At 38.2% G+C, this 17402-nt stretch overlaps 1 protein-coding gene across 1 annotated transcript in view; it reads left to right on the top strand.

Moving 5' to 3' along the window:
* The first annotated feature begins 2458 nt into the window (after positions 1-2458).
* The window catches only part of LOC145999917 (cyclin-dependent kinase-like 4), a 145401-nt gene continuing 130457 nt past the window's right edge, over positions 2459-17402 (top strand). Inside the window, exon 1 of the mRNA XM_083137196.1 lies at positions 2459-2543. Within this exon, the coding sequence (XP_082993322.1) occupies positions 2476-2543 (68 nt within the window). The 5' untranslated portion in view covers positions 2459-2475. The remainder of the gene's footprint in view (positions 2544-17402) is intronic.

The raw sequence follows: 17402 nt of genomic DNA, 5'->3' as shown, positions 1-17402 counted from the left end.
GTGTATCCGTGAATAATAGTTTCTACCAGTGCACTTACACTGGACATTATAGAGTAATATTTTTTTTCTTTTTTTTTGGAAATGATGCTCATATTTTTGTTTCATTTATGATATTTCTTTGTGTAGCATGTACACTTCACATAAATCTGATAACACTGTTCTACACACATTTTGTTTCAGAAATGAAAGTACCCATTCTTTATTAATCTGAAGATGCTGAACACGGAAATGGCCAGTTTGCATTCATTTGTGCAGTGTGTCGAGAATATTGTGAGATTTCGTATATGCAGTATGTACAGCGACATGGCAACACTGGTGGCTGTTTGGCAACGTGACATCCCAACAACAGCACTCCATTCCGACATGTCATGTATTAAGGGAAGTATTTCACCACCTTTGGCTGCTAACGAACCCATAGCCTTCTTATACCTGAAGTTTAGTGGCTGCAGCTACACAAGACTTCCATCTGTCCCTTTCCTGGGCAACATCAATCCAATCTTTTCCATCCTTTGCTGATTTCCTTTAGGTCCATATCAACATTATCCCTCCATCTTCGTCTTGGCCTTCCTACAGATCTCTTACCATCAGGTTTCCCAACAAGAATCCTGTAAACTACAAGGTAACACCACCTAACAAGGGAATTAGAACTTCCCAAAAATAAAGTTGAAATTTTGGCCTTACAGCTGCAACAATGGAATCACCTGGCGGATGATGTGAAGGTACTACTCCCTACAGACAATGAATTTCTACCATTTTTCGAAACAAAAGGGGACCTGACTGTGTGCCATGACAAAGGCTTCTTTGCATCATGAATATATCACATAAGAACGAAGACCGGAGACTTTTAATTGTTAGAGTAAGAACAACTCGTGGAGAATCTTCTGACATCTTACGAGAAGACTGGATGGGAATTCAAGATTCATAGTATTACTTAATTACTTTCTTTCCCTTAGTGCCTTGCTGTTAGTGGATTTTAATACTGTTCATTGGATCTACTTCAGTAAAGAAAGGGCACTTTCTCCTGTACAACAGAAAAACATTCTTGTCGAGCATTCAGTAACCATTTATTTCAAGGCCACCAGCAGGATTTTATTGTTGGGGGGGGGGGGGGGCAGTGTTTAAAGTGGAGGAAACGTAGAGTTATGCTTTTTGTCCTAAAGCATAACAAGCACTAAGTTAATTTGTATATACACTTAATCAGTCTTTCACGATGCCTTTCATCTATGTTTTCACGCTATAATTTCAAAATTTGAATTGTACTAATTTTTCGCAGATACATCAGGGGGGTCAACCTGATTTAAATCAATCAACCTTGATTGCAACAATGAGGATGAGTGATGATTAGATGAAATTGATGAAGGGACACTCGCAGACAAGGACAACACTCGTGCCCAGATCATATCTTGAACCCTGAAACTTCGGTGGCAAGATTGAAAGTTGACCACTTAATGTACTTAGTTCATTATTATTACCATGGACATTATTTTTTAAAAAAATATTGATTTGGTTTATTTTACTTGCTTTTATGCCACTTCTGGCTAATCGCGAAGATGAGGATGATTGATGATATGATGAAATTGAAGAACACCCAAACCCACCAACATCCAGGATTCGAACCCGGTAACCCAGTCATCGTGCCGTGCTGTGCTAACTGCGGTAGCTCAGTTGGCAGAGCATCTAGCTACCACGTGGAACACCTGGGTTCGAATCACGGGGCAGGTGATCTGAACCAGGAATTTTTCCTATCATTTCCCTGTTTCGTCGCGGCTTTAAGGCCGACCCAACCTCGTATCAGTGGATCCCTGGGGGGCAAAGGCGGTCGGGCGTGTTGCTGATCACAACATCCCATGGCCGAGATCAAGAATATGTGGAGCTCTACCTCCACATCACCCCATATACCTTCGTGGCATGTGTGCACATTCACAGATGTATCTTTACCTTTAGGGCCTCTGCGATGGCGCGGTGGTAGCGTCGTCGCCGTGTAATCAAAGGGCCCCGCGTTTGATACCCGGTGGAGGCACTTTAAACTGTACGTCCAGTCCCGATGTGCCTTACGGTGCATAAAGTGAACTTAAAGCACGATATCAATTCAAAATCCAAGTACACCTTTACCAAGCCGAGACTGGGATTCGAACCCGGGATCCCTTGGCGTCTTACTATGCAGTGCTAACCACTCCGCCACGTAAGCTGGCATTATTTTTTAAAGAAAATCACTGACAAAGATTACTTTTTCTTTGCTGGTGAATACCAAAGCTGCTCGCCATCGTTGATGGAATGCCCCCTCTCCTTCCCTCGACGCCCCCAGCGGCGTGCTTTGTCCTCGGCAATCTGTAAAACAGCGTGCAACGATCCTATCAGCCTAACGAGAAAACAATCGCCGGCAGTCAAGGCGCATGTCTGACCTAGGCCGGACAACAATTCTAGCCCGCGGTCTGTCTCCCGAGTGCAATATTGACCTGGCCGTCCACATGGAGCATGGAGAAATGGTTCGGTGAGCGTAAGTTCTGGCTCTTCGGTCAACACCTTCCCCTACTGCCTCGCAAGTAAGTAACAACTCTTTTTACTTCCCCATTACTTTGCTTTGTCGGTAAACGACACAAAACATGCACCCGTGTGCAGTGACATTGCAGTAAGCATCCCCTGTCTTTACCTTACCTTGCAATGTTTGGGCGTTTTGCGTCGCTTCGCTTCTGTTGCCATGGTAACCCATGCGATCAACCTGCGATAAGGCAGTTCGATGCAGCCTGTGTTCTTTATCGTTCGTTTCTCAGGCATGAAATTTTTGCTGCGTCTTAGATCTTCTACATCACGCTCGAGGTTCTAGATTCGAACCCTGGTTCGAATGCATGTATCGTCTAGTTTGCCCTATATCATCAATCCATTGTCAAGAATAACCCAGGAAGTAGAAAATCGACGAAAAATAACAGTAATAGAAAAATAGTCATAAGTATCTCAAAAAGGGGGAGGGGTTCGATCTAACTGAAGGATGCCAGGAAATCACCCCCCCCCCCCAAACAGGCACGTATTTAGAAATTTATTTTGGGGTGTCCGAACAAAGTGTCTCAGATATAATAATAATATTATAACATTGCAATTAAAATAATTATAATTATATTAAAACAATATTAATTAATAAATAATTAATATAGTATTGTAATAGGTAAAAAAACGTTAGAAGAATACAGATATAAAAGCATGCATTCATTATCTAGCGTGTAGTTAAGATCGCTGAAATTTGTATGAAAGCAACTGCCAGTGGCGTGCCCAAGGGGGGTTGGTGGGAGTTGTAACCCCCCCCCCTTTGGCTCAGTAACCCTAAAAAAAAGAACATCAAAGGTAGGAAAAGATGGCGACATTAGGGCTGACTACCAGAAAAAGTGTACATAACCCCTTCCTTTCGAAAATCCTGGGCACGCCACTGGCAACTGCCCTGGCAAGGATATCAGTTGCATATAGATAAACAATTGAATATTTATTAAATAACAAGAAAGAATGTTAGATCCAGTTGACGAAAATTAGTTTCAGATTATCTTTGCTACTGTCACTCAAAGTTCGGGAGAAATAACCCTCGATTATGCAGCAAATGCAAAACACGTATATTTTCGTTTTTTAGCTATTAATGTTAGTACTTTATAAGTCTCTCAGGCTAGCAAATATTGCAACACATCCCCACAGCCACAACTGTCCTATTGTCACCATGTTAAACCATAGGAACATTCCCCAACTAGCCCAAGGCTCGACAAACATCCCCCAGTTAATAATTTCTACTTCCAGCGCTACCATAGGAAAGACATAAAAATGTTTGTTCTTTATTTCCAAATAAAAGCTCAACTACAATTTGAGCAAAAATTGCCATTCAAATGAGGAGCCAAGACAATTTAAGCGGGTGTTAGGTATTACAACTTTTGTCATTGTACGAAATTTTGAGCAAATATTTTTTCAGCGCCGGGAAAATTCCTCCTTGCTTTCCCCCCTCCTCCTCGCTGGATACGCCAATGCCACGTACACCCTGGCAAATAATGAAATAATAAGATAACTAAAATTAAATAATGAAAATATACTTATTCTTTAATCGAGAGTTATTTATTTCCGCCAAACTTATTGGAAGGCAAGGATTATATTTTTATCATGCGGCTTTGAATGACAGTAGACCAAAGAAGATTTGTGCTAGATTTATTACTACTTATAACGTAACGTTCATAAAATATCACCAGGAATTTTACTTTTCGTCAGATGGATCTAACATCCTTTTTTAATATTCAATAAATATTCAATTCTTTATGAACTTAGTCATTAGTCTCCGTGCCAGGACATTTTTTTTACAAATTTTGCCGACCTTAACTACACGTAAGCTAAATAATAAATACGTGCTGTTATATCGCTGTTCTTATACCGTCCTTTTATCTATTCCTGTAATAAAAATATATTAATTAATTTGAATATTTTAATGAATTTAATATAATAATAATTTTAGATTAAACATTATTATTTTGAGACACTTGGTTAGGACCCCTCCCCCCCTTCGAAACATATTTCTAGATACGTTCATGACCATGGACTGCATTTTTTCAGCCAAGCTCTGGACACAGCCAATATAATCCTCTGCGATTGTCCTTTCATCAATTTCACCTTATCATCAGTCATCCTCATCGTCGCGATTGGCTGAAAGTGTCGGAAAAATTAGAGGAATCAATCCAATGTAACCACTGAAGTATTTTAATTTAATATAATAATAAATTTAGATTAAACATTATTATTTTGAGACACTTGGTTAGGACCCCTCCCCCCCTTCGAAACATATTTCTAGATACGTTCATGACCATGGACTGCATTTTTTCAGCCAAGCTCTGGACACAGCCAATATAATCCTCTGCGATTGTCCTTTCATCAATTTCACCTTATCATCAGTCATCCTCATCGTCGCGATTGGCTGAAAGTGTCGGAAAAATTAGAGGAATCAATCCAATGTAACCACTGAAGTACAGTGATATTTTAGGAAAACCAAAATACCATCTTTTGAGATGCTTACAAAATGATATTAACTTCTGTTGATTAATGTTGTGCAAGGAAACGTAGATGAAATCGCAAGCAAAATATTGTATCGTATGTTCTATATTTTCCAGAGGTACGCGATAACACCGAAAAGCGTTCATGTTTGCCCGGAAATTACAACGTTTGTTTCTTAAAATGACACGCAGCTAAGTGTAATCAGAACTTAAGAACTCAACTTCTAGATTTGTATTTTAAAATTTAGTTCACCATGCGACATCTTCAAACCTAACTAGTGGACATCTATCGGATTATTTACAGTATTTTGTTTATAGTAATTACTAATTCAATCCATTATTAGCAATTGTAACTTCTGTATTTGTTGTCTGACTGAAATATATGTTTAAGATGTAATTTAGTTTCCCGAGGGCCCACGGCGTAAAAGAGATAAACAACTCTGGTGTTTCCCTTACTAACCATTGTGAAAGTTTGTACGGTGGCGCTCTATATGTGTTGAAGATACGAGAATGATTGGATTTCACACAAGAGACGAGTAAGAAACGAGCATTTACAATTCGAAATGAGAAAGAATCAGAAGCGAACCTGCAACACAAAAAAACTTTTTGAGTTTTTCTATATGTCTGCAAAGTTTATTGACAATATGTCAAATAATAAAGCTACAGTGAATTTATGAAATCGGGTCAAACAGGGAAAGCTGGAGATTGCAGTGAAAAACCTGCCAATTAGGCAGAAAACAATGAATGAATGAATGAAAAATATATATGTATATATATGTGTGTGTGTATATATATATATATATATATATATATATATATATATATATGTATATATGTATATATATATATATATATATATATATATATATATATATATATATATATATATATATGTGTGTGTGTGTGTGAGATGTCATATAACATAAACTTCGTGACTAAAATTTCTCCATAAATTTCAAAATTTTCCTTAAAGTGGGCAAAAAGTTATAACACAGTATAAAAATAAGGAAATAACAGTATATTTATCGATTATAAGAGTTTCCAAATTACATAATATAGTAACAAAAAAAGGTAAAGTGCTCCCCTGTGCATAGCACCACGCCATGAAGGCGTATAGGGGGTGTGGGGGTAACAATCCACACTTTCTTGATCCGGTCGTGAGTGGGGGTGATGTGATGAGCATCACGCCCCTGACTGCCTTTACCCCCCAGGGTTTCCCCCAGGTACCCATGTTATTCGACGCTGGGTGGGCGCCGAGGCCGCTACCATCGTTAGAAAAGTTCCCGGATTTGAACCGGTCGGGGATCGAACCCGGGACCTTTAGCATGGTAGTCAGACGCGTTACCGATTATTATTATTTTATAGTGAGAATTGTATGACTTTTTTTAAAAAAAAATATGTACTAAAACAAAAGTAGCCGCAAGAACAATGTCAAATTCTAATTGATAAACAATTTTTCAGTATGTAGTGAACTACTTGCCGAAGAATAGAAACAGAAGAGAAGCCGGTAAAAATCCTGGAATTTGAAACAAAAGAACATGTATTTCATTCCGAGTATCAACGCTATCTGCCGGGATATTTTCAGATTCAAAGTAGCCATGGTTTGGTACCTTATTTCTTTATGTTCCTCCCTCCCTTCCTCTCGATCTTCCTTCTCTATCACCCCGGTTCCTCTCTCAGTCTTTTAGTAGCATTTGTTTTTCTCTTCTTCTCTTTCACACTCTTTCTTTTTATGTTTCGTATATTTCCTTTGTCTTTCGTTTGTTTCTTCATTCTATTTTCTATCCTTCCTTCCTTTCTTTATCCCTTTATCATCTCTCTTTTCTCTTTCCTTTCTTTACGTTCCTTTTTATCTTTATTTTTCTCTTTTTGTCTTCCATTTTTCTTTCTTCAGTTTCGTTATTTTTCTTTCTTTCTTTCTTTGCATTAGTTTCCTCTTTTCTTTCTTTCATTTCATTATTTTCCTCCTTTCTTGCTTTCTTTTCGTTATTTTCCTCCTTTCTTTCTTCTTCTTCTTCTCTCTCTCTCTCTCTCTCTCTCTCTCTCCATTTCTCGTTTCTTTCTTTTCTCCCTTTTCCATCTTCCTTTTCTCCTTTTCTAATCTTCTCTGTCTTTTTCTGTCTCTCTTTCTATCTCTTTCACTGTAGTTATCTCTGTGTTCGTGTTCTTATTCTACTGTATTATTATAAAACCGAAAGTTCCTCGTGTGGCTCTTTCGGTGGGCTAAGTAGGCTTGCCATACGTCCGGGATTAGCCCGGACAGTCCTGGTTTTTTAGAGCTGTCCGGGGTGATATCCGGGATTGCAAAATGTCCTGGGTTTTCAGAATATGAACATGAAAATAGCTACCGAAATTTATGACCGGCAAGGATCGATTATACCTTTTCTGATTTACAAGAGAGTGCACAAGTTATTAATGCAATTGTAAAATATGCCGTAAATATTGGTGACCTATTTGATGAACAAGGTAATTCAAAACCAAAAGGTAGGTTGTGGTTCAAGTTCTGAAAAAGAACCAGATACTATTGAAGAGAAGTGGCAAGCAATTTTAAGGTGTTTCAAAAGACTGATATTTCACGTACCAAAATTTCTGAAATGGTTGAGTTTGCTATGTCTTTGCCTGGAACATCTGCTCCAGTTGAGAGAGCATTTTCAATTATGGGGAATATTTGGTCAGCAGAAAGAGGTAGACTTCTAGTATCCACTGTTAAACATCTGCTGAATGTTAAAATTAATTCAGAACTTTCATGTTGTGAATTTTATGATGCTATTAAAACAAACAAGCCATTTCTGAAAAAAGTCATGTCTAGTGAAAAGTACAGCTGAGTCAACTAACAGAAAATGCTACCTAGAACAGAGAGGCTTCCTAAACATCAGAAAATGTATTTTTCAATTAAACATTTGAAAATTAATTGATCGATTTTAGAAAATAATGTTAATATTTTTTTGTACAATTTATAGTTTAATGTTCCACTAAAATGTTAAGGCTTTTAAGTCATTTCAATTTATTTTTGTAAAAAAAACTGAAATTGAGCAGTAAGCAGTCGATCGCGAATATGTCCTGGGTTGGACCAAAAAAAAATGGCAAGCCTAGGGCTAAGACAATTTTACGGTTTCAACTTTCAACCTTTGCCCACATTTTGACGATTCCGCTGCAATTCTCCCAGGAATATGGGAGAAAATAATTTCAGTATTACGTATCGTATGCTTTGATTATCTAAATTGTATTCTTTCCCCGGAGCCATGTTGAATTATTTATGAGATCCTGTTGTTTCCTCGTGACGCACAATTTTTCGATCGTACCCATTAATAACGCTTAATCAATAGCTCGGTACATGTTTTGCATCGGTAACTCTTTACACAGCAGGTTTGTACAATATATGTATCTATAATAGAATGGCAAGGATATTTTTTTAACCGCTAGTTAAACTCTAAACCAAACTGGGTGATGATTAGACCTTGGATTTTAGGTTTTTAACCTATTTTTTTCCTTTACAGGTATGTAGGAAATAATAAGTTATGTCAGCGTTTCGTTAAGAAACACAACAACTGATGAAGTTTTATAGTAACCTGAGAAAACCTATTTTGCTTGTTAGAACCTATTTTTGGTTTATGCACCTGTTTGGTCGCGAAAAAATTCAATGACGAACGTGTTTGAAAGGTACTCTCTATCGACATCCCTTCCCTTCCATGGTGATTTTTCAAAGCTCTAAACAAAGCAAAATGTCTGGTACCACTGTTACCTGTACAGTCCAAAGTGCAAACTTCTGATCTGTGTGGTCTTGCTCACTTTCGCGTCACTTCAGAGCTTTGTGGCATTCACGCCTTGCAAACTAATTTCAGCTTTGAAGTTTGCACCACTGACTATGTTTTTGTTGAAAGATTATTTTCAGCATATTAGATGATCCTCGCAGACAAAATTGCGGAGTTTGACTGTGGATAACACGAGAAAAGATTATTGCCTAACTATAAGACGAAGAGTGGAGTTTAATAGCAAATTTCCAATGGAAAGTTCTGCGATCGCCGTAGGGTTAGGCAACACACATAACGTTATGCAAGATAGTGCGTATTTCAGGATATATTTAGGTGTCCCATTTTCATTGCCGGTGACTATACCTAATCAGTATTTTTCAGGAATTTTGAACTATTTTAAGTTTTCTTGAACCTACTTCAGGATTTTTCGAGGCTAACTTTAGATTTTTAGGACCTATTTTAGGATTTTTAGAGCCTATTTTAGGATTTTTAGAGCCTATTTTAGGATTTTTAGAACCTATTTTAGGATTTTTAGAGCCTATTTTAGGATTTTTAGAACCTATTTTAGGATTTTTAGAGCCTATTTTAGGATTTTTAGAACCTATTTTAGGATTTTTAGAGCCTATTTTAGGATTTTTAGAGCCTATTTTAGGATTTTTAGAGCCTATTTTAGGATTTTTAGAGCCTATTTTAGGAACCTAAAAGCACACTTTTTAGGACCTAAAAATCCGAGGTCTATTGATGACATACTGTAGCTGCACAGAAGAAGTTGAACCTTCTTTACTGTGTAACTGCCATATCCTGCATGGGTGTAATCAGAACTAGTATATTATGCCTGAATCACACGAGGCTAGATTTCTCGCTGAATTCTCCAGCTGGACGTGGACTACTTGTGTGTTCAATCAATCAAAAATAGTTGATATGCACTATTCATTTAATTACATGGTCTCACTGCAGAACATGGGCTGCTTTTTCCCTCTAAATAGAGGAACAAAATTTATATCCCCTGAAAGTACGTACCTTCTACTCCGGTGTTAATTTTCCGATTACTATTATATTATTGCGCGTGATAAATGTTTTTCCCGCTACTAAAATCAATGCATTTCTCCATTCGTTCGCGTCCATATTGTTTACGCACAGTTGCTGTCATTTGTTTCGGGGTCTTCCTCTCCGCACAAGAGTTTTGCTACCTTGTGTTCCGACGTCAGACGAGGAATGCCTACGAGGTTAGGTTAGGCCTGTTAGGTTAGGTTTCATTAGCATAAATACAATGAAACATTATTCTTTGGGCTAAGAGAACTAAACCAAACTAGCCTAAAATAAAAATGCTTTTCCCCGTGACGTCAGAACACAAGGTTGCTCAAGTGTTATGCGATAAGTGAGACCCTTCGTTTCGCGGAATTCGAGTTGATTTGTCGCTCCGGATTCCACCCACACACGCACAGTTTCTTTCATTATTTCAGACGAGGAATGCTTACAAGGTTAGATTAGGCCTGTTCGGTTAGGTTTCATTAGCATAAATACAATGACAAATTATTATTCAGGCTAAGAGAACTAAACCTACCTAGCTACCTAACAACGTAGGCATTTTTTGCTTTCACTAGATTTGTGCAGGAATGTGCGCCACCATGTCACTTTTTCCTTCCAAGAGCGCCCAACCTGGATACGTATTTCTCTCTTTTTTTAAACAAATAAAAATTCCACACCTTCAAACTTACTTTTCCAGATTACTAACTACAAAACATTACCAAAAAATTATGAACCACGTTCCTCCTAAGCAGCCCATATTCTGCAGTCTTACCAATTACAGAATGAAGTCAGGAAGTGAAAATATTAATTTATATAAAATTTTACTACAGGGTCAATATTCAATGCAAAGTAAAATGAGAATTATGATAATGAATGTTATTTGACATGATTATAAATTACAGCTTTGATAGGTAAAATAATAGTTTGATATTGAGCACACCAGTTCTGTAATTAAATATAATGACTGTCTCACCAATGTCACATCGGAAACGAAAAGAAATACTAATTTAAAAACTTTGTTTAGCCTTTCATAATTCTTGGTTTAAACCTTCAGCATGTTCTGCTTATTCCTTAAATAATAGAATGAAATATATAAATTAATTGTAATAATGTATGTGACATCTTTACTTCAGACTGAGGAACAAAAACCTGATTTTCGAAAACGAAAAATTCTTTACACTACACTATCCATTCAGACATACTAAGCTGACATCTACCCGATTATTACTTATCGCAATTACAAGTGTTTCTCGACCATTCGAAGCATAGAAGCAAAGCTTCGATAGAGAAGAGACAAGACTTAGACTTGCCTTTCGATACCGAGACGAGAACGAAATTGGTGTTTATGAAGCGAAACCGTCTCGTATAAATCGATACCATCCCTATGGATCTGCCAGACGTCAAATTTTCACTTTTGTGGATCTACTGATTGATTGAAATAAGTCCACTTTATGCACAAAAAGGCTAATCGGGACTCGCCCTACAGTTTAAAGTGGTATCTGAACCACTGCGCCATGTGTCTCCGGTTTCGAACGCGGGACCCCTTGATTACAAGGCGACGACGTTACCACTACACTATCGGGGAGACTTGTGGATCTACTATTCCCGCGAGTTGTTAGCTACAGACGTCGATACTTGAAAAAGTGTATTTTTTCATGTTTTGCTGGTTAGTATCCAAAAAGATTGGAAAATTGAAACCAAGGTGTATCGATAAAGGTAGGCTCATGTAACGCTTCAAGCAGTGGCGTGCCCAGGATTTTCGAAAGGGAGGGACGTATACTTCCTCTTGGTAGTCAGCCCTCATTTTGTCATATTTTCCTACCTTTGATGTTCTTTTTTAGGAATACTGGGCCAAAAGGATGGGGTTATAACCCCCACCAACCCCCCCTTGGGCACGCCACTGGCTTCAAGTGACGTGAACGTGCTGTGGACCCAACCATAAAACGTTGTCTTAGGAAATGACGGTCTACTTCCATCTACCGTAAAAAACATAACCATGATAATTTTTAAAGCATTAAGGACCGTTATACACTTAGCGTAATTAAGGCAATTTTAAAGGCGCCGATTTGACACATATGTATGTAGGGTAAAAAGAAGGGATGTTCGCCATGCTGGGAATTTCGCCGTACTTGTGGTTTTTGTAATCGTAGATAGAAACTATAGGTTGGAAACACTTACTGATGCCTGTAAAAAATCAAGTAACGTGTGCCTTGTTTCCACTGAAAACTAGCGAGCGAACTAGCAAGCAAGCAGTACAGTTTGGAATGCGCAGTTGCGTCTACACAGAAGACAAAGAAAGGTGCCGAATTTCAATACTACGTTGGTAATTGTCATTTCGTGGCAGATAAGATTTTTTTTTCTTCCATTTAATTATTGATATCGTAACCTCAAACCTTAAGAATGTCGTGAAAAGATTTGCTTTGGAAAGTGTGCATGTACAAGTAAACATAAGTTGTTTTCTTTCGACTATGCATTTGCTAGTAAATTCGCCAGAGTAACATGTGTCGAATTTCCCTTCTTACAGGCGATCTTTCGCACACAACTTGTTCACAATGCATATGAACATTTAGGCCTATGTTTCTTAAACATGTTTGTATTGTATCTTTTTAAGCAATTTTGTATTGTCATTTGTCATTTGTAGGTCTTTTACACTTTGTTGTCTGACTTACTGACAACAACTTGGTATTTCATACACTTAAACTGACGATAAAATGATAAATAAGTTATATTGCGAATTTCCCAGCATGTGGCGGGAATTTCGCCACTTTTATCCTTTTAGCATTTTTAATATTATGTCATAAGTATAAGTAACACAGTATTTATGTTCTATTCCTCATAATCCACAATGACTACTTGTTGTATCGTATAAATTTTGTCCTTCTCCCCCAATTCGTTTAGAAGGAAAAAAAATGAATAGCATTTTGGTAGCGAACTTCTCCTCCTTTACCCTATATACTGTGCAAGCAAATGAAATTTATGTATGACAAAATATTCAAAATTAAGGGCCAGGAGGAATAGTTTTGTGTCCAGCCAGCCGCGAGGACCCTAAATTGCTCCTCCCCCACCGACCATTAATCGCGGCGAGCTAGGAAAGAGGTCTGTGTGCTGGATGGTTGTAGGAGGGGGAGAAAACATTTACTTGTTCTCCTGAGAATATCAAACTACCGATGGCGCAGTAAAACATATCAACGGAAAGAACTCATCTTGAAGATTTCAGTTGTCGGAGATAAAATCGAAACTCCCATTTGATTAGCCGTAATTTGAAGTTAAAGTTGATTCTCCATAAGGAATACATGAGATTCTGTAAACACTTATTATTCATCATTTTATTTAGCTACATATCGTGTCTCGCTTAATGATCAACTTTATAAATCGCCTCCACTTGCAAAATGGGGAGAAATTCATACTCTCTTATATGGTCGAAGTTTTTTAAAGTGGCGGTGCCCATTCCGACGATATTGAAATAAATGCACACCTGGTGCGGAACTCTCAGTCTTTCCCTTAATTAAAACAATAAATTAATAAATAAATGAAAACAGCTTTTGTAAATTAACAGGCACACTGTTACATTTTATCGGTTGATGAATACTAACTTCTAACAGTGTAACAACATACAAGCAAATGAAAACAAAGTTAGGGGAGACCGGGGCATACGATCCCCTGGGGCAAAGTAATCCCTCGATAAAAATACACTTTACGGTGCTGCTTCCAAGCGGGAAACATGTCAACTGTGGAGCAGCCATCTTGAGTGTGTTGTAGCCGACGAGTGTTGCGGAACGTGGGTTGTGAACAACAAGTGGCGATAAAAAAAAATGTTTTTTGGCACGTGTGAACTAAAATAAGCAGTTTACAATATCGTGTATACCTAACCTGTTTCATATTTTCTTCTCTGAATGAGACCTGTTTTCTTCAACGTGTTTGTGACTTACTTACTTTTAATACATTTACTTTCTATTAATAAAATTAATTAATTCTATACTTAAAATCGTATTTGATAATAACATTTTGAAAAGCCTGGGAACCAGGGGCAAAGTCATCCTTTTGCATCACCTTACTTTTTGCCAAATTACTTCTTAAATACACAATGAAATAACTTCAAACATATATCAATGTAAAAACAAATGTTGTGGTATCAACTGTGTTAAGTTTCAATGTATTCGTCGCCATACAGTGTTCTGTAGAAAGGTCAAAGCTTAGGGGGTTCACGCTGCATCGCTCTCCCCTACATATATTTGATTTGCAAACAATAGCCTACTATAGTTGAGTCCATACCAGTCTCTTTGGCTGGAATCAATAGAGACCTGGTTACGCCTCCTTAATTAGCCAAGCAATGGCAACCGTATGCCTTGTGACGTTTTGTTCTGTTTTCCTTGCAGCAATAAAAGAGTTCTTTATCGATTGGCTGAGCAAGAAAAACGTCTGATGCACGTATTAACTAATGTTCTGGATATGTATTACAACAATAGCACAGCAAGGTAACTTCTTTTTACCAAAAAACAAACAAACTGGGAGACAGTCAGACTGCTCCAAATTCATACAATTGACAATACCACGGATCTGGTATTGTAAATCAATACACTGCATACACAAACTGTGTTAGATGACGCAAAAGACACTGACACATTTTAACACTAAAGAATTCGATTCTCGATTCTGTGTGTGTATTGGCGTATTGATGTAGGGTCAAAGGGGATTGATCCCTCTGGGAATGTCCTCGACCTCAAAACTTGTCTTATTTATTTATTAGTGGCCCTCCTGGTAACGTCGTCGCCTTTCAATCAAGGGATCCCGGGTTCGATACCCGGTGGAGGCACATCGCACAGTGGTTCGGATCCACACTTTAAACTGTAGGTCCAGTCCCGATTAGTCTATCTGTGCATAAAATGGACTTAAAACAACAATTCACTTCAAAGTAAACGTTAATACAATATGTATTAAAGGGGGAGGGGTGGCAATTTGTTTGAGTTTATTTTTTTAAGTCCGATTTATGCACAGAAAGGCTAATCAGGACTGGACCTACAGTTTAAAGTGGGATCCAAATCACTATGTGCCTTCACCACGTATCGAACCCGCGATCCCTTGCATACGAGGCGACTACGCTACCACTACGTCATCAGGGAGGCCTGTTTTTAAAAGAGTCGGATTTATTGTTATTGTTATTAATGGCAAGAATTAATTTAAGTTACTGCTGCATAGCATAATATGTATATTGTAAAATGTTATAGCAAATTAAGCTAAGAGATTACTGTTATTTCGATACCATCATGTAGGTATTAAATAAACACATACCTTACAATGAGCGTGTTTTTCAACAGTAACACTTAACTTATTTTCCTTCATGAAATCCGTAAATATAAAACAAGGCCATATCTTTTATTTCGAGGAAGGTAGACGGTAGAACACCGCGGTAGAAAGATGAGGGGAGCCCGGGTGGAAATTTTATCTTGGTCGCTCCTGAAGAACAAGATTTCGTGGATATATTCTCGCCCCTAGCTCTCGTGACAGGGGGAGAGATAAAGAACCACTGATTACTACTTCATGTTTCTTTGTTCATCCTTCAAACCCAACTGTTCGTGCTGTCCGTTTTGTTTCAAAGTTTTATTGTCTCCGTTCAACGTTCTATTGCCAACGAAGCAAAACGAACTGGCGAGTGCTAAAATAAACAGACAAAGAAAAATGTCACGAAGATTGTTGAGAATTACATAAAAACTACAAAAACATCCAATATGAGAAGCCATTGAAACTTTTTAGCTTGCTAATGCTAATTCGAGACATGCAGGATAATCCTACTAGTATTTTTCTTTTTACCTTGAACGCAAAGGATGTTGGGAACTGTTCTCGATCAGGTAACTAAATCGTTGAGTGGCGTGAGTCGTTCCTAAGGTCTACTGCAAGGTATATTTATACCATCACGCGAAGCATGTTAAAACTTCTTGTAGAGAGCGTTTTGGCCAGTTTGTTCCGTTCATTGTGGACAGAACTGCAGTCGATTAAAACGTTGTGTTCGCAAATTGTCTTTTTTTATGTTGTTGCAGGAGGTTAGGTCCCGACCTTAATAAGAATGAACGAGTTCGTGCTTGTTAGGGATTTTGCACACGCGCATGCGCACGAAATCGATATTATACTCTATCCCGGGAATCTCTGGAGCAAGGCAGCGCATAACGGTAGAGAAGGGGAGAAAACGGGTGGGCGGAGCGAAGCAATCAACGCAATCACGTTCCCTCTCACGCGTTCATTGGTCGAGCGGTCTCGCGTCACTACTTGAACACAAAGTGTGGCTATACAACTGATCGCACAAGACAAACTTTTGGGTCACGCCCCGCCCTTCGTGTTCTGACGTCACTCGAGGAATGCCTACGTTGTTAGTTTAGGTCTGTTATGTTTGGTTCTCTTAGCATAAATACATTGCAAATGTATTATTTATGTTAAGAAAAATACCTAATAAGTAGGGACATTGAATTTTCGCGATGCGCGAAATCTCGAAATGTGAAAAAAAGATGCAATTTTGAACATTCTGCACGTAATTACACCCCCAATGATGAAATATGCATGAGTTTTATTCGCGAAGTAATGCGAAATGTGTGCTTTTCCACGAAATGGATGTTTTTTTCGCGAAATAACCGTGAAATATCATCAAATTAAGTAGAAAACACGCAAAAACCGGCAATCGAGGTTGTGCGCGCAAACTGTCGATTTGTAACGAAACGTTTGCCTAAAGTTTCCTACCACTTGCAGCTGAAGAACGTTTTATCTTCGATCACATCAGGAAGACGCTGCAAATTGGGATTTCCCATGCACATAATCTCAGTTCGAAAACTTCGCTCCCTGTCAAGCTGCATTCCTTTCTTCCCCCGAATATGCAATTTAGAAATGAAGTGATTTTGTGTTGATGTTTTCTTTTTGGTTGGACAGCTAAGTACTTGTGTATGTGTACAGTATATAAAAATGAAGTAGTTTATCAATTTATCAATTTGCCCATAAACAGGCAAAATCACAGTTTCAGATCTTGCACTAAAGCATGCGCAAGAAGAAATTCAAGGTTAGGACTGTATCAGAAAATCCTCAAATTCACGTGAAAAATTAAGGGAAGCGATACGTAATCAATGGGAACATGCAAACCATTCACCCTTGGAGAGTTGGGCACGCAGAGGGAAAGGTCATTCGCACATGATAACGGTAGGCCAAAGTGATCGAGGCTGATGGAAAGACGAAAGTGTAGGCAAATGTGTCCTAATGGTAGCGAAGGGGGCAGATTTCGTGCCAGATTTCTGTACTGAACATCACGCAGAGTGCAGAAAAAACCACGACCATCGACAATATAAACCTTCCACAAGAAGCAGAGGACGCTGGAAGATAGATCTTTCCGTGGTGTATAAATCAGAAGAATTTAATGGTTGACTATTTCCCAAAGCCATATACTATAATGTTATGTTATGGTCCTATGCAGTGATCATGACGTCGGGAAGAGAGGTCGAACCTATCCATCGACCGCCACATACTTCCCTGAAAATCTTTTCATTTCAAGTTAGAAAAAAAGCAGAAGGCTTGTTATTTTTATTGTTAACTAGCTGATTGCCCGGCGTTGCCCGAGTATTTATTTATTTATCCCAATCTT

Source organism: Lepisma saccharinum, chromosome 16 (assembly GCF_977018435.1).
Source record: "Lepisma saccharinum chromosome 16, izLepSacc3.1, whole genome shotgun sequence".
In the NCBI taxonomy this organism is placed as follows: Eukaryota; Metazoa; Arthropoda; class Insecta; order Zygentoma; family Lepismatidae; genus Lepisma; species Lepisma saccharinum.
Note: the sequence above shows the minus strand (reverse complement) of the source record. Positions and strands in the feature narration are given on the sequence as shown.